The 18,918-nt window shown below is 36.9% G+C and overlaps 1 protein-coding gene across 1 annotated transcript in view; it reads left to right on the forward strand.

Moving 5' to 3' along the window:
* PIK3C2G (phosphatidylinositol-4-phosphate 3-kinase catalytic subunit type 2 gamma) overlaps positions 1-18,918 on the forward strand; it is a 209,504-nt gene that overhangs the window by 69,528 nt on the left and 121,058 nt on the right. Inside the window, exons 13-16 of the mRNA XM_009471034.2 lie at positions 1,954-2,085; positions 9,765-9,879; positions 11,651-11,781; positions 18,562-18,750. Of these exons, the coding sequence (XP_009469309.2) occupies positions 1,954-2,085; positions 9,765-9,879; positions 11,651-11,781; positions 18,562-18,750 (567 nt within the window). The remainder of the gene's footprint in view (positions 1-1,953; positions 2,086-9,764; positions 9,880-11,650; positions 11,782-18,561; positions 18,751-18,918) is intronic.

The raw sequence follows: 18,918 nt of genomic DNA on the forward strand, positions 1-18,918 counted from the left end.
CTGGAAGGGAAATTTTGCTCCTCTTGGACCCATACTTTAACTCTTGGGATGTCTAACTCTTGTCAAAGTTTCCAGGTTCTTTTCCTACTGGTGTACATCTGGTAGTGCTATATATTGTGCCCTAGGGAACCTCTGGCAAGCATTTGCTTTCTGCAGTGAGGGTATTGTGAGTTTTTTCATTGCTCCAAGTTCACAAGGAGTGTTAACAATTGTCCGTATTAGAAAATGCCTGTCTCAATTTTTTTATTTTTGTCTTTTCACAGCTTTAACGATGCTTTAAAGTTAAGTGTAACTCTTCGTCAAACAATTTTATGTAACATGGGCAGAGTTGTTAACTTGTAAGTGAAAAAGACAGAACAAGCTATCTATAGCATGTAAACCAGTTCAGTTTCCCAATAATTGTTTCTAACTAATTATGAGCGAGGAAGAGGGCATGAGACAGGGAAAGCAGAGTTGAAAGCTATAAATAGGGACACGTGGGAAGATAGTTGAGAATTGCTTCTCAAATCTATTCATGTTAATTAGAAAGAGTGGGAAATTGCTGTCTTGCTTTGTTATTCAAAGAGAGAGGTATGGAAATTTGAATAATTTCCAAATGTTTAGGACTGATCATTTTAAATTTTGACACTAATTCTAATTTGGAGTACTTCAGAATTTCAGCTGAAAGCCATCTACTTTCTTTCAGTGGCTCATCAGTGCATTCAAGGAAACTTTCCCAAAGCCAACAGAATTTTGACAGATTGGGAACCAGGAGCAAAATCTTATGCTAGTTTTACCTTATACTATTACCTTGTCTTATTTCTGCTACCCATAATCCTTACGTTTTTCAGGCTACTATACTTCTTAAATACCTATTTCTCCATTTGCTTACTGCTTAAGTGTAAATATACCTTTTCAAAAATGCTGAGAGTTACATTGATCTGCCAGTCTAGATTGAATATCTGAAAATTAAATGGAATCTATATTATTTAAATTTATCTTCTAGTTTGTTTTCTTAATCTCAGGTTTTGCAGATCTTTTGTTTTCTTAATGCTTATGTTGTCAATGCAGAATAATTCTTTTAGCCTTTACTGTCTTATATTGATTTTGTTTACACAGAGAAATGTAATTAATTTCACTTTCCACTTGAGAAATTTAAGCTTGCACTGAATATACATGGAAAAAGCTAGAAATGCACCATCCACCGTAAACATTCTCTTCAGGAAAAAGAAAATATAGACTTTCACATATCTGGGTAGTTACACGCATGATTTTTCCATACAGCATGAAAGTATCTTATTTATTAGAATTGTTCTAAGTTACAATTTTAAATCAATTCATATAATCTATAAAAACAAATTGAATGACCAACTAAGTTTGGTAATGGTCAATACAAAGTTGAGATGACTATTGAGAGATCTGAATTTTCTCACTAAAATATGTGAATCACTCATTGCTGTTAAGACAAAATCTGCTTTTAAATTGTGGTTGGGAAATACCACACCACCAAAGCACATCTGAACAAGAGAATGATTATCATACTATACTCACAAGCAACTCTTAGTTTCTTAAGTAGTGCTTTCCTCTGAAGGCACAAGTCAGCAAATAACTAACTATTGCTTTACAATTCACCCTTAGGGGATGCTTATTCTGAAATAGCCTTTCATTGATAATGTAATTCTAAAGCAAAAGTTTAAGTAAGCTTTTCCTGCCTTTGTCAGCTCTAGTGGTTACTACTGAAGTGAATGAGGTTTTATATGCCTTTTCTCAAGTACTATGACCCAAATTAATGGTTGGCAATACTGATCAATGGTTTGAAAGGATCTGTCAGTTGCATTTTCCTTCAGAGTGCTTGTAATTCATAGTTTGATATTTGTGTTAAGGCATCTAGAAAAATGTAGAAAGAATTCACTTGTGATAACAATGCTCAGGTTTTTTTAACTTTTATTTTTCTCTTTTCTGTTTTTCTTTTAGAATCAACTTTCCTCTACGAATAAAGGCTCTTCCGAGGGAAACTATGCTGACAATAAAACTACTTGGAGTAAACAGTGCCTCTAAAAATACAGAAGTGCTCGCTTGGACATGCTCCCCATTGTATCCAAAAGAGTAAGTTCAGTTTTGTATGACAAGTTAAGAAAAGACCATTCTTGAATAGTGTTGCACTCAACTTGGGAGAAATATAAAAAGACAGAAATACTCATTTCAGGACCTTGCTGTAATAAGACTGAGACAGTCACAGTAAACCGCTCTTGATGTACCAGTAAGAGCTCCATCCAGAAGCTTTTCTTTCTTTCCAATACTTGTTTTTGAACTTGGCTTATGTAACTGTTTAACACTTAAAATAAAGTTCCCTAGGCCTGTTGAAAGGCCTTGCTGTACCCTTTCCTGTGGCCTTGCAAAATCCTTCTCTGCATAGCCTCTTGTTCACAATGGTTGGTATTTTTTCAGTCTGCATTCTGTTCTCACACCCATTCATTCTGCTCTGAGTTGGGGCAGTTAGTGATGACCACAATGAGCACCTTTCCTTCAGCATACCACTTTAGAAGCTTTCTCCTCTTTTTTTAAACTCTTCTTTCTACACAGCATACAGTGTAGTAGTGGTTTAAAGATGCTTGTAGCTTTGAATGTCTCTGCAGGGGTGCATAAACAGAGATCTAAGGTAAATTTTCTGCAGTACTCTAAATATATTTTAGTAGCACTGAGACATCTGAATTTAGATCAAGCCATTACAATGATACTTAATCTTTATTTAGACTTCATAGCACTGCATGCCCTCTGGGCAATAGATGGGTACATTCAAGCCCCACAAGTTTCTGCATTAGCATCCATCTCTAAGCTATACCTCTTTCCTCATCTTGAGACATCTTCATCTACTTTTCCATATCATGGCAATCACCATTTCAAACAAAAGAAAACCCCAAAGTCTGATTGCATGTATAAATTTACTATGTTTGAAAGACCTTAAGTTCCATTGAACTTTTAAGCTGAGGGGCTTAAAACACTAGAAAATAGGTTGGACTGGGCTAGAGGCTTTTTCCATCTTTTCAGAAGAAAATTCAAGATTTCTCTGTTCAGAAAAAGAGAGCATTTTTCTGTGACTTAGTGACAAGAGCACTTAGCTTGAAGGAAGTAAAGAAACATGAATCAAATCTCTTCTCCAGGGATTGCTTGGTCATTTTATTCAATGACTTTTCTTTCATAGTAAGTCTGAAGAAGAGCACATCATCCACTTTTCCATTGTGTGTGTCTTTTTAAACAAAACATGCATTATGTTTATTTTGAGTATTTCTACCATCCTGGTGTTTAGGGTGAAATAGAGAGGGAATATCTTGGCTGAGAATCTATCTTGAGATGAAGTGTTAAGATGTCCTCATCTCCAGCAAGCTGATATGTGCTGAGTACATTCAGAAGCAGAGCATGATAACTTAATTGGAGGACACTTAGGCATCTTTGGAGGTAAACAGGATATGTGAGAATGCTGTTCTTGAGGACCTGTGTTGTACTAGAGGTTTTCTTATTTTTCAGCATCCAAGTCCCAAAGGAATGATTTTTGGAAGATCTGAAAGCCCTCAGCTCCCTGTGATATATATGTTTTAATGTATGCCATCAGAGCATGCATGTTGATTTTTTATTAGGTAGATCTCCAAGTCACTCAGACAATTTCAAAAATTTTACTGAAAAATGGCTTCATTCTTTCATGGTACACACAATCAGCATAATGAAAGGAATAGAGGGCTACTTTCCTTTCATCTGTTGTATAATTGTAGAGATCATTGCAGAAATGACCCTTCAAAGCAGAAATAAAAGTTGAGTTGTTGAGGAGGAATGATTTAGGAATAGCATGTTCAATACCCCCTAATCTGATAGCTGTGTCATTTACAATTATAGTAATTACTAACACAAAGAAACCTAAATGCTTTTTCCTCTTTTAGCCAACCACAACTCCACAGAATTATTCATTCACCATGATTTCAATTGATAGGCTGGTTTAAAAATAAGGATAGCCCTGAAATTCCTCCTGAAATGTGAAACTATCTGAACATTCACCCAGCCTGCTTTTCCTTTTCTTTGGAAGATCATAAATATTTTTTGGTAAACTAGCTCTCAGGGTTACCTACTTAGAAAGTAGCAGGATTAAAACTGTCAGGTGATTCTTAATAGGTAATGCTATCAGTTAGTTGAAGTAATTGAGAAGCAACAGTAGGACTTTGAGAGGCTGTTTCCTGCACCACAAAAAAATTAAAAGTTAATAATTGTTTTTATATGACTCACCAATTTTGTGGAAAACTTTAATAAACTGGGCAATATACCCAACTTCACTCCCCTTGCAGCTGGAATGCAACTAAACTTCAAGACTTATTTCAATAGAGTACTTCTGAACTTGAAAGTATGTACCAACCGAAGATTTGTACCTGTAGTGTCATGCTGATGTGTCAAGAATACCTTGTATTATTGCAAAGATTATGGTATTAGGGTCTCTAAATAAACAAACTCTGTAAATGCATGTAAAGAGATTAATCAAATCTGACCAGAAAATGTTTGAAAAAACATTTCTAACTTGGAAAATACCACTTTCTCAAGAGAGAACTTTTCTCAGAGGTGAATTTCAGTTCTTAAATAGTCTTAACATTCCCATATCTAAGATTTAATTTATAGGGGGAAGGACAGAAATAAGCTCTTTGAAGAAGCCAGTAGCCCTGAGGTATTTGCCTGGGTCATCAAACATCCTTGTTCAAATCCTTGTCCCAGTTGGTCACTGAGCCATTCTTCTCAACAAAGATAAGGACAGAGAGTGGCCTCTATTTCTCGATTCAGATGCTTGTTAAAAAAAAAATAAAATTGTTACATATTGGAAAAAGAAAATAAATGTCAAACATTTTAAAAATTAAGTTCCTAATTTCTGTCTCATTATAACTTATTCTGATTAAAAACACAGGAATTCTGTTCAAGCTAGTTGTGGTTTATGTTAAAAAGAGAAGGAAAAAAAATTATCAGTTTTGGGATAAAAAAACTGGATATTACTTGTTTTACCAGGGTATTACTTAGGAATCTTGATCTTTGAGCGACCTAGGGCAAAAGAACACTTTATTTTAAAAGACTCTGAATTTACTTCTCTCTGTAAATTTGGTGTTTATTTTCTCTTCCAAAATGGTTATTGTCATTGTATGGTTGCTTCTCTCCTTCATAGTTTAATTCTTTATGTTTAGTTAGAACTGAAGATTAAGAAAAACTGAACTTATTTTAACATATAAAGTATACAAATTCCTTTCATCTATTTCAAGAAGTGTGAAGAGTTTCTCATGCTTTTGGGCAAGACCATGTCAAAGTCCATGCCAGATGAAAGGGCTGTAGCTATTTTCTGAGATTTTAACACTCCAGTTGTTCTCTAAAAAGAATACTAAACAAAGTATATGAAAAATATGTGGAAAAGTAGAAGCAAAACCCAACTGTTTAAATAAAGCATATTACTTATTATTTAGCATTTCATATTGCAATCTCTTCTTCATACCGTGCCTGTGTTAAAACCACACAATACCTAAAAATGTTCTTAAGAATTTGGCCTGTTTAATTTTGGTTGGGTTTTTGTTGTTGTTGTTAAAGACTTGTCAGTGAACAGATGTTTAGTAAATTTCAAATTTGCATAATTTACATTATTTCCTGTATTCTAGTAATATGTCTCACTATTCTGACAGTTGTCTTGCAGTGTGCTGATTTATAACATGAGTAGCTGATAGATATGCAGGGCAGCCACTAAACTCTTTATCAAATGTGTGTTGGGATTACTGCTTATCAACTTTGCATGTTTCTGTACAAATAGTCTCACTCTTTACAAAACTGACTTCCTGCAAATATTCTCCAATCTTTGCCTAAATGTAGTTGTTTACTTTAAGGTTATTGCTTGTAACTTATTTTTTAACTTTATGTTTTGGGGCAAAAAATAGGAAAGAATCAGGAACATAGCTGCAAACTGGTTTTAAAAGGCTAGAATAATCTGATAATTTTGTTTGCTGTATTCAGCACCTTCAACTAGAAACTGTGAGGATGGAAAATGTGGTCCTTATAAATGTCTGTAGCGTATTTAGCATTACTTTGCAGTTGAAAATTATATCTCTAATTTGAATTTTCTAGAATTCTGAGTATTTGTAATTATAATAAAGTAGTTATTTCACAGTATCATTCCAATGCAGAATTAAGACTGCTTGGGCCATAAGATATGGGGGTTTTATAGCTTAGCAGCTTTTGATTTCCTTTAAATTTAATGTCAACTGAATTTCGGAGGCTTATAATGTCAGGTTTGGGGATAATTACATTATTTTTACTTTATATTTTGTCCTCATTTTCCTGGTATATCCAGTCTAAACAGTAACTCTGCTGTAATTTTATATACATTTGGGAATGAACACAGTGATAATGATTGTAGCTACCAAATTGTCCAGTAGGTAAGCCTCCACATCTGCATTTCTCATCCTTATCATGTAGTTGACTTTAGATAGTGGCCCTAAATCAATGCCAATAAAGCCCTTGATGGTGCATCTGTATCAAGAAGTCTTATTAGACGCAAGAGGCAGTTCAAAAAGTGTTTGTAAGCCTGTGTGGCAACTTTCCATTCCTTCACAGCAGAAAAATGTGTTTGTCTCTTGGGCTGAATAGTTTAGTGATCCAGAGCTAATTAACAAATCAGAAATCCATCATTTGGGGCAATTTAGGAGTTGTAATGTACCCCACAGTGCCCATTGCTCTGACTTCACTGATTCTAACAACACAATTTATTTTGAATTGGTATTTCCAAATCAGACAGAGCAAGCAACAGAAATTTCCTATTGCAGGGTGTGGTGAGGGAAGTCTCCCATGTGACTTCAGGATACAAGGTTGATTTTGTTAAGTTAGGGTAACTTGAGCTGTGCTTAAATAGCCTCTTTTGCTGTACTAAGACAGAAAGTTTATTTTAGCTCTGGTAATAAACAAGAGCTGGGAATCTGTGTAATTCCAGAGGTTTATATCTGCCCTGGTTTTGCATGAGCATATAAATAAATGGCAGTTGGCACAGAGCAGCGCTTGTTTATTCACCTTCTGATGTGCTTGATGCTGAAGTTGCTACATGGAAGCCGTTGCCTATGGCTGTGATCGTTATACAGTCTTTACAAAGATCAGTATCACTACCCTCACCTTACAGATAGACAAACTGACAGGCAGAGCAGGGAGTGACCTGCCTGAGCTCATCAGTGGAACCAGGTAGCAGAGAGGAATCTGTCCATTCAGTAAAGGTTATGGTTACCATGCTCACGATGCTAGCTCCTTCCTTTTCTGAATGGATCCTGTACACTCTCCTGCTTCTTTTCCTTTTTCTAAAAATAATGATGTATCTTTTTACTGTTTCATTCACCTGCATGGCCCCTGTTATTGTTCCATTTGTGTGTCCAAAAGTAGACTCGGTCCTGAAAAATGTTACCTGTGCAGTTCATATAGTGCCCCAAAGATGGCTAAGGAAGGATGTGCCTCAAAAAACATACACTGTATTTTGCAGTTTTCTCCATATCTTTTTAAAAATGCCTCCTATGTTTACAGACTAACCTTACCCCAAAGAGTGACTTACTGATGGAAGATATGCAAGTTGCTCACTTATTTGTAAACGTATAAATTAGGTTACTCTGTATACAAGGCATAAATATGTGTCTAGTTTTTAAAACGAATTCATTTTTTCTTAGGAGATATCATCTCCGTACTATCGAAGGGGTTTAATGTCTTTGGTTTTACAAAGTCCTGTCACCTGCTTTAACACGTGAAATCTTCTCAGTCCAGCAAAGATACATTGCTTTACTTGCTATTTCTCCTGCTGCAGACTCTGAGAACCCCACCTGCTGATTTTTCCTTAGCTTCCTGGACAGTCTTTAGCCACTTCTGTACCGGGTGCAAATAAGTTGAAATAATGAGCTCAGGAAATGTCTCAATTAAACACATCTACAGAGCCTCTGAGGTCTGTGCTACTTCTTGTATTTGTCTATACAGGTTTCCCAGGAAAAAAATCCACTGTATAGATTCTTTTTTTAAAGCCCCCTATAGTTTTAGAGCACAATATGAAAGTGATTAGCAGTAATGAAAGCTCAAAAGGATAATTTAGTCTTTGTGTTCATTCAGTTCTCAGCTACTCTTCTGCCTTCTAACAAAAGTGCCAATTAGTTCAAATTATGATGTAAACCCCTGTCAACAAAGGAGTGATTGAAAAGATGCAACTCATTTATTAAAGGTCATCCAAGTACACATCACAGAAAAACAAATTTGAATCACCACTGGTCACTTACACATTCACGTCAGTGACCTAAATGTGAAAGACTTCATATCACACAACTGCTTTTCTCTGAGTGCTATCTTGTTCACATCTCAGGGTTTTTTTTCAGCCTCCACTCCTCTGCAAATGCACCTACAGCTGCAAAAGAAACTTCAGAAAATGGTTTTGTCTCTAATCCTCCTGAGCTGTGTTCTTACAATAAAATGTTTGCACTAACAACATGAATAGCTTAAGCGAAAAAGAAAAATTAGCCCTGAATTAAGGTTGCACTGAGTGTTGACTATAAAAAGGACTTTGCGTGAGTTTCTTATTTCTTCTTGAGTTGACTTAGCAACAATTTATTTCAGTTTGCAATTCAAAAGGTACTTTCTCACAGCTATGTTGCAAACTCATGCTGGGATCAAAAAGTCCACCTGAGTTCTCTTGTACCTCTAACATCCTCATCTCAGGTAAAAGCTGTGCACTCAAAACGCACCTACCTGGCTGGCTGTTTCTGTTGCAATGGGCGGAAGAGAATTTAGCTCATTCTCTCTGTTGTTCTGACTAAGCAGTTCTTGGAACGATTGTAACAAAAATTAGTTGTCAGTAAAAAAAGAGGTGTTGAACATAATCAAATTTCTGTCCTCGCTAACCATTAGGATGCAGGCAATTTAAAGGGTAAATCCAGTGTACTGTATCTTCCTTTATTCATGTACTGCATTCTTAATTCAAGTGAATTGGTTATGATTAGAATTTACACCTGAACTTTCTGATTTATTCAGGTTCTTTAGACTGAATTGTGTTGACTTGCCAAATCATGCTGATTTTTCTTATCTGTAGACAACATGCATGCCTGTTTCTGATAAGGCTTTCTTGTACATGTTGTGCTCAGGCTGGTACTTCAGACCATCGTCTTTCACCTGTCCAAAACCCACATGCAGCACATGTGGTACAAACTATCCCACTCAAACTCCTTTCAGCTCTTTGGAGACTCTGATATTATACTCTTTCCTCCCTGCAATCTACACATAAAATCAGCAAGGATCCTTCATAGTTGCAGTAGGTTGCCATGAGTTTCTTCTTTTTGTGGAATAAATGAATACTGCCCTCCATCTTACATATTGAGTTGACACTTCACAGTCTCCAACATTTGTCCTCAAAATTAAATCTTGAGACAGAAATATGGTATTATCCTTATTTTACAGCTAGCTTAAATGGCAATCCTTGTCACACAAGAAGCCAGTGGTAAAGTGCAGAGCTGACCTAGAATGTCTTGGCAGCATGATTTGTGTCATGATCCCTGCAACTGCACAGATACTACTATAGCAGTGAGGCCATCAGTATGCAACCTCTACTGATCTAGGCCAGATTTGTGCTAGCCGCATGAAGATAAAAGGTTTGTTCTCCTTTTGCTTGTCTTTTAAGCTATCCAGTTCCATGTTCTTTGGTGTAATTTCAATAAACCCTGTTCACCTTGTCTCCAGTACCGATGCAGTATTTCTGTCTGTGTGTATTGCAGGCAGCTCATTCACGGAACTGTGCTGCTTAGCATGACATTGTACAGCACGCTTACAACGACAATGATTACACCAGGCATCTGCAGTACTGATACACCAACCTCAGTAACGTTGCAGGTAAGAAAGCAAGAAAGCAAAGGAAAGGGTTGTTTTCTAACAAAGTGTAAGAAAAAGGATTGTTCCTATAGCTCATCAAGACCATGCAAATTAAAAATCCTATTTCCATTACAGCTGCTCAAAGAGAGCATGTTAATCTTTAATGGATGGAGGTTTATAATTCTGCACAGTGGCAAATACACATGATACGTTCATATCAAATACCACCTCTGAGGGGTAGAGAAGGTTTTTATAGGGTAATTTTTGTTGTTACAATTTTGGTTCCAAAAATACTTTTGACACAAATTAATGACTTGGTACCTGACTTACAGCTGCCTTTTCAAATCTGAACTTTTGTTCTGAGTACTATTGAATTGCATGCCATTATAAATGTAACATACAGCTTGCAATTAGACTGAGTAGCATAAAGGATTTGCAAAGGAAGTGGCTGCAAGAAAATTATCAATACACATCAGTATACGTCTCCCTCAATGACTACATGCTGAGCACCCACTCATTCTGGGCAGAATGGTGCTCCCAGTATTGAAAATGCATTAGGTCTGCATGATAGTTTTGTCACCTTTCCAGGTTAAATTAGCAACTGGATACTTCAAGGGCAAAGCCAATTGTTCTCTGTATCAAAAAGCTGAATGACTATTAACAAATGACATGTAAAAGCAGATAATACAGATAAATGAGGCTGGCCTAAAAATGCTCTATTTTTAGTAGACAAGCAAATGGAAATTTTCTAGTCTGAGAAGTTCAGTCAAAGACAATGCTTTAACATAGCTCCCTCTATTAATAATAAAGGGAAGTGGAAACAGTAAACGGCTATTAATTTATAATCTCTCTCTGCTGAAAGAAACAGAACAGGAGGATCTCTCATTCCCCCACCTTGTTTTCAGTTATTCCCATGCATGTGACAGTATCACAATTTGTGAACGTGCTGGAAATGTCATAAAGACAGCTTTTCTGATGTGACTGACAAGGCACATTTTGTAGGGAATAACTTTGTTAAACTTTAGAAGAGTGATGCATATCAAATACATATATTAAAAAAACATTGATACGGATAAGAGATTATGGTGTACATTAATAAACCAAAATGGGATGTGCAAATTGAGCTTAATTTTGAAGAACAACCTGAATTTTCAGCTAAGTCTGTACTCAGATTATCAAGCACCTCAAGCTTTGTAATTTTGGTTGAATGTTTTCTTTCTCTGTATCTTAAAAACATTATCTGACATTTCTGACACCCATACATAAGTGTGAAGAATGAAAAATTGGTAGATGCTGTGCAATATATATATGAAATTGAACATCCAGAAGTTAAATCAAGAATTTGATTTCCATCTCTTACACTGTCAAACTACACGTCAGAATTATCCCTACTTTTTCAGAAAAAAAAACAAAAACAAAACCAACCAAACAAAAAACCACAAACAACAAAAATCTATGTTAATGGAAGCTTTCCATTTAAGGACCATCTCATTAAAAACCAGGAAAGGAGGGAAAAAGTAAAAAATTACTTCAGCTTTGAGTTCAGGCAGTTCTAATAAAATTGAAATACAGTGGATGAAATTCTCCCAGGAAAGTCAGTGACAAATCTCCCACTGATTTTTGTGGTCTGAGTTTATCAGCAACATATTCAAGTAACATATTACATACAGTGAACATCCTCAAAGAATCATCCTCTCTTCTTTCTCTCATATTTTGTATGTTTCCTATACAAATCCAAGATAAGATTTATTAACAATTGTATCTGAGAATACTTTTTTTTTTTTTAATAAAGATTGACTTTCCAGAAACTAATTTGCAGTTCATTAAACCTGAGCCTGAAGAAAGAATAGGTGATGTTGAAGAGCCAACCAAAGACTGCCTGAAGCATATTACAAGACTTTCGCAGACACATTCTCTCTTGCTGTAAGTTGTACCCAGCTAGCCCTGCTGATTCTCGGCTTGTTGTACTTATCCTGTCAATCACAATTAAATGTATCCAATTATTTAAAAAAAAAAAATTTTCCTCTGAAGGAGCCTAGCTTGATTGATTTGAGAAGTAACACCTCTAAATGAAAGAACAGATCACAGCAAAGCCTAAATAAGCACCTGGAGGTGGCAGTGTATTTTACCAGTTTAGAAAAGGATTGTTTTTCCCTTCCTATTACTATATCTTTTTGTGTCTTTGAAGTGAGAAACTAATTTTTGATTCACAACATAAGATTTTCAGGTGGTGCAATAAGTCTACATCAGTATTAGCAAGAAAACCTTTGGGTTCTATGAAAATCAACCTCCTTTAGTAATAATACACTCAGACTTTAGCTAGAGTAGTTAAATGGCAAATCATTAAATCAATTTCTGTCAAGTTATAAGCAAGGAAAGAAATATGGAAAGTTTAGCTTTCACAGAAGGTGGATAAAGACAAAGTGAAGCAAAACACACTGCATATACGGCGGCAGATTACTATGCTCAGCTATATGTATGTTATGCTATCAATTAGGATTATGTACTGTATAAAATAATTTTAGATATAATCAGGATGGAATTGAGAACACAGGTGCTTACAGAGAGCCATTATACCAATCATAGTTAATTGAGTGAATTAATCCGCCATGAAAGGCCAAAAGGTGCATTAGTTGTACTAAATGTTGTAACTAAATAACTTAAAGCCAGTTCAGCCTTCTCAGTGTGATATGGCGTATCTGCTAAGAAGACTTTTCTGTGCTGATTTCTGTGTTGGTTGTTTGGGGTTTTTTAAATCAATTTCTTTTAAAAAAGACAAGAGACAAACTTGCTGGTGTATTTGATGTTTACTTTAACTTTTAAAAAGACAGGATGAAATGTAAAATTACTTTTATTAACCATGCGATCTGTGATTTTGTTCTTTTTTATTTTAAGTATGAATGGGAGGTCAGTATTTTATTACCAATAGGACACTGGCAAGTTGCCTGCAAAATTTTCACCTGCAAAAGGTGCTCCAGAATTGATTTGGGGAACTTCAAGCCAATGCGTCTGACCTCTATTCGTGGTAAAATGGTGGGTTCTGTAAGAAGGAATAAGATCATTAAGCATTTAGCTAAGTACAGAGTAATTTGTCAGGAAAGAACCAGTGTGGCTTCTGTGAATAGAAACCCTGCCTCACAAACCTGTTGCTGTCCTAGAACGTTGTCAATGGGTGTATGGATAGTGGGGCTTTGGGGGATGTTCAAAAAACTTTGCTGAGGTTCCACATCAGATTGTTAAAGAAATGGAGTTGCCATGGGTTTAGAGGAAAACTGGTTAAAGGCAAAGATTGGATGTTTAATGGTGGCTTTTCAGAATGGAAGAATCAGCAGCAGGGTTTTTCAGTGCTCAAGGTTGGGACCCATTTTATTCAGTATCTTCATCGATGATATGGAAAAGGAAGTGGGCAGGGAAATCTCCAGGCTTGCAGATGACAATCTATCAGAGCTTAGTACCAAACACCATGCCACGGAGGGGAGATCCAGAAGGGACCTTACAAAACTGGGCGTAAACATGGCAGATGAGCTTCAGTGCAGATAAATTTAAGGGGATATACTTAAGGAAAAAATTATCTAAGCATCTGTACATGACACTGAACTCAGAACTGGCAGTTACAATGCAGGAAATACATCTTGACATTACTGCTGATATTTCCCTGAACTCATGAGTACAATGTGCAGCAGCAGCCAAAAGTACCAACAAAATATTGGGTATCATCAGGAAGGGTGTAGAGAAGAAGCCAGTGTGTGCCATTTCACTGCTGTCTAAAACCTTGACATGCTGCATAGTTCTGAGTATGCCACATAGTTCTTGTCTCCACAACTCAGGAAGGACACAGTAGGTCTGGAAAATGTACAGAGAAGGGCAACTGAAATGATTAAAGGGATTAAGCAGCTGCTTGACCAAGAGAAGCTAAATAGTCTGGGACTCCTTAGTTTGGAGAGGAGAACACTAGAGGATGTGTGTGTATGTATGATTAATTTTTATAAAATCACAATGGTGGTGGACAAAGTGAATGCACCATCAAATCCCACAATATTCGAACTAGGGACATTCAATGAAACAAGTAGGAGATCAATTGTCAACAAATGGAAGAAAGTACTTCCTAAGACAGTCAGTGGTGAACTTTTAAAATCTGCTGTCACAAAGCTGTGGAGGTAGACAACATCATCAGATTCGTGAAGGCTCTACACAAATTCATGGATAACAGGTTCATAAATAGGTATTACAAAGACCAGGCAAGGGTAGACCCTATAATATCTTTAATACAATAATTTTGGTTTCTGTGGGAATGTGAAGGGAAGAGACCACTGAAAGTCACCAGGCTGGAGTTAAGGTTTTGATAAGTTCAATAACAGATTCTTGGAGGAAAGAGAATGGTATCCTGTTTTTTTCCATAGTTTGTTGTTTTCAGTTGCCCTATCTTATGGGCAAAGCTGATCTACCAAATGAATCATCAAGGTGAAGGGTAGCATATTTGGGGTTTGAATGAAAGAATTCCATTTTAAAGTACTTTCTGATCATTGAGAATCTGTCAGCCTGTATTTTTTTCATGTATCTATATCAGAGGCATTCTTTTTACCTTCCTTGGTCATGATAGAGTTATATTAAAAAAATTTGTAACGACATATTGGTACCCAAACACATTATTACCATGATATCTGAAGATATCTTTCTTCCTTTTTTTTTTTTTTTGTATGTCAAGAAAAAGAGAGGAATCTAGGTAGCTTTTCAGTGAAAATATGTCTGTATGATGATGCTTCAGGCTTACAAGCCTCAATATGATTTTGAAATAAATAGGCATCTGTGGTTAGAAGACAGAAGAAACTTTTCTCAGGCTGTCGAGATCCTTCTGTTCATTCTACTGAAAGCAGAGGGAATACATGAATTGATAGAAAATGTTCTTAACCCTATGACAGAAAAAAAAGAAACAATGGTTAAAATGAGACAACTGCATAGTTGTCCTTGTTATAGGCTGTTGAATCCAGTAGTGTTATGAATGCAAGGCTGCTGTGGCTCCATGTCCCCAGGTTCAGCCATTAGAGAGGTGGACCTCATATTCCTGATAGGAATATCAACAAATCAACACAGTCAGAAAGCAGTACCTTACCAGCACACACGAACAGGTAGCACTGCCACAAAATGGACAGCATGGACAGTCTGAGTCTGTTCTTCCTCTCTGCCTGATGAGGATCAAAGTCCACTGGTGAAATACACATACATACATACATATATTTATATATATAGTATCAAAATATTAATTGCTCCAGTAGTTGGGCTCAGACAGTCAATCCTGTAACTGGCCCTGGATCTCCCTGCTCTCCCCAGCTGCTGACACCCGGACCTGTGAGCCCCCAGGATTCACAACCACACTCCAGTTGCTGGTGCTTGGACCTCTTCTTGTTACATGGACGTGGGTTTTACCAGTAGCTGGTCCAGACCAGCTGGTCTTCCCAGTAGTTGTCTCTCTAGTAGCTGGCTCACATCACTGGTCTCCGTGGCCAGCATCTCTTGGATGTTGATGAGTGAGGGGATCAATGGGACTGAAGGAAATTAACTTCACCATATGGCTCTTATACTCCTCACAGCCCTACACTGTGTGCTGCTGTGTGATCTTTGGAGTCATCACCAAACCAGGCAAGAGAGGGGGGACCAAGAGAATTCATTCGTTACTGCCAACCACTTTGGCTGACTTCTGAAAACAGTTCCGATGTGAGCCTTTGATTTCTTTTAGGATTACTGTGTTTGAAATACAAACGCAAGAAAACTAGCCATCTGAGATAGTATCTGTTTTTCGAACATAATGCAGCCTGCTTGTGCACGGTGGCTTCCAGTGTAAGGATCAGAGACTGGTTTGAAGCCAGGAAGATGGTCTTGTTTCTGCTATTTTTCTTTCCTTCATTCATTGTTTTCCTTTGACCGTACTTTTTCCTCCCTTTCAGCTTCCCTTTTCCTTTTCGCCACTTACTGGGTAAGAATCTAGTTTGCCTACCAGTCATCATGAGACTGCTGTTGCTGTGAATTGTGATTAGAAAGGCTACTTCCAGTTGGGTAAAGAGTGGAACGGGTCTGAAAAAGTTCAGTGATGCTGCACACTTTGCTAGTCTGTCCACAAGAGAGAAACTTGCAAGTGAGAATCGGTGCGGGGGGACAGACATTTACATTTGCTTGATTTTGCTGCTCTTTCCTTCTTTGCCTTTTGTCTTGTTCTGCTTTAGTATTGAACAACAAAAACGGCTCAGAAGCATTTAAACTCATTTTTGCCATTTCCCCCACAAAAAAAGGAATAATTAAGATCAGCTAACAAAGCTTTCACAGAAGCTGTTTCCTTCATTTAGCTAAAGGGATTAATGAAAACTTTTAAACTGAAAACTACTGAATTATTTAGGTTTAAAGATGTTTTATTTGTGTTGAGTAGAAGGCTATATATTTTAATATAGCTGTTATATAGAGGGAAATTTAGGTACAAATCTACCTAAAAAAAAAAATAAACTGCATTTTTATCATTAAAGAGGGTTTATTAGCATCTTATCCCTATTGAGCCAAAGAAATATCCTTATTAGCATAACAATCTTCAGATTCTGTATGTATGCAAAATACTTTTACCATCCATCTTAAATGTCCTATTACATGAATATGTAAACTTTTGTTACAACTAGGAAACTTAAAATGAAAACCTAAAAAAAACCCAAAACCCACTCCACCCAACCTTTAATTTCATCTCTGATCTTTAAAACATGGAAAGAGAAAATGGAATTGCCTCTGGAGCGAAGTCAGAGGGAGAAGTCTGTTATTTAGGAAACCTGATACAAGGGTTGATTTCTTATCTCCCTTTGTAAGCTCAGTAGAGGCTTTAGCCGCTTTAATCTGAACAACAGATTGTCTAGTTTGGAGGATGCTGTCTGAAAGCTTAAATCCCTGTTTAAAGTCAACATATAAAAGGGGTCCTTTAGCTGAACTGTCCTGCAGAATACCATCCAAATGCATAAGAAAACCAGACAGGCGATAAAGTCTTAGGCCTACTTTTATCTCTTTTTCTGTGTGTGACTTCTTCAGATGAACACGAAGACATCTACCGTCACATGCTGTGACTTCTGAAGCCATTTCTTGAAATGGTTACCAAAATGATACGTTTCTTGAAATGGTTACTAAAAGTCATTACAGAATTTGTACCACAGTTAAGTTCATCTTGTACATACATTTATGAGCTTACTCTCCTAAGGGAAAGAAATAAACATTCACTCTTGTGACAGTAAAAAACATGCCCATCTTTGTAGCGCTGCTCTCTGTTCCTAAATGCTTGGCAATTCAAAATTGCAAAGAAGAAAAATTCTCCAGTGCATACAGAACCAAAGGAACTCATGAGTGGTGAAAGCCACAATCTTGACAGCTGGAGAAGGGCTAAGATAGTTTTTTGGCTAAGAATGTCCCAAAACATTGCAAATAGAAGGAAGAAGACCTTGGAAGGAATGTAAACGCTTGGATTTTGAGCCCTGCTTACGCATCTGGATAATGAAATGCTTGACTGGAAACGAGCTATTGACTTACAGCCATCTACAAAGTTTCTCACACCTTACTCTGAAATATCTAGGTCCATTTGAAGTCACAGTTATGTTATTAAGTAGATGGATCACCAATCCGGTCAAGTATGACCAAGAAAACTGACGTTGCCCTTGGTTTCAGTAATGATTTGTGTGAACTGGAGATCAGTTTGCGCTCTCTAAGCTTGCTTTTGAAGGCTCTGATATCAAATTAAGGAGACAGGCTGAGCTTGTCTCTCATGGGGAATTTCTTTTTCTGTTCTCTGATGGTATCAAAACCTAGGATTTAATATGCATGAGGCAAAGATATCTGAATTGTTGACAAATCACAGGATATATAGCAAAAACTGTTCTGAGGTATTTCTCACTGTGGTGAAATATAGTATGATGACTGACCATTTTATCAGTATGTCATTTAGATATCTAATATCTCTATGAGGAATTTGGTATTGCATCCTTTTTTGTAAGTGAGTACAGCGAAGCGTGGCATGCTAGGCCTTGTGAACAGACGTAGAAGTTGCTGGGAGCTTTCCTTCCCTTTTCCAAACTCATAGCAGTGCTAGGGATAATCACTGTGTGTGTGTGCACATGCACACGTGCTCATGTTTTTGTGTATGTGTATGGATGTGCCTAAACCCTATTTTAAATGCAAATACACTAAAAATAGACACACCTGCATTAAACAGTCAAAGCAAGGGCAGGAATGAAAGCTACGGCTAGTAGTGTTGTATGTCTAGTTGTTACAGTAGTTAGTTAGAGACGATGTGTAGCAGATGGATGTAACAATAATTTATCTGGTGATAACTGCACCTTCTTTGTCTCTGTCAGAAAACCCCAGTAAAAACAAACAAACAAACACCACCAACAACAGAGACAATGGAGGAAAAAAAATGAGAGTGCTTGGGAAGTGAAATAACCATATATGTGTGTCTTTTGACACTTCATTTTTATATGACCCAAGGCTGACAGATCCAGAGTATAAGTATCACTTTTCTTATAAAAGCTGGTCTGCAGAAAACGATATCCTACCCCAAGGAAAACACATACTTAGCTGAAAAGCAGTGTACTGTATGACTTGGCTCCTCTGTACAATAAAGTTTGTTGCTACACGAAGCTCCAGGTGGTTTTAATTTCAAACTGACTTTCTAATCTTCTCTTCCAGACTCTCAGAGCAACAGAGAAGAATCTTATGGTTTTATCGTTACTACTGTAATAATCAAAATTGCTCCCTTCCTCTGGTACTGGGCAGTGCACCCAGTTGGGATCGAATGACTATATCAGAAACGTATGCTGTGTTGAGGAGATGGAGATTTTCTAACCCTCTGGACGCACTTGGGCTTCTGACTTTCAGGTAAGGAAAAATTAACCAAGTAGGAAAATAACAATAAACAGGATGATCACGTGCTGATTAATTCATCGCTTCAATTTGCTCAGCACAGTATCATGCTTTGGTTCACTGACTCTGATTTCAGTTCTGTCCTTGTGTCAAAGTGAAGATATAGTTGCAACTCTTGTGATG

Source organism: Nipponia nippon, unplaced genomic scaffold, assembly GCF_047370975.1.
Source record: "Nipponia nippon isolate SJK-2023a ecotype South Korea unplaced genomic scaffold, ASM4737097v1 scaffold_3, whole genome shotgun sequence".
Classification (NCBI taxonomy): Eukaryota; Metazoa; Chordata; class Aves; order Pelecaniformes; family Threskiornithidae; genus Nipponia; species Nipponia nippon.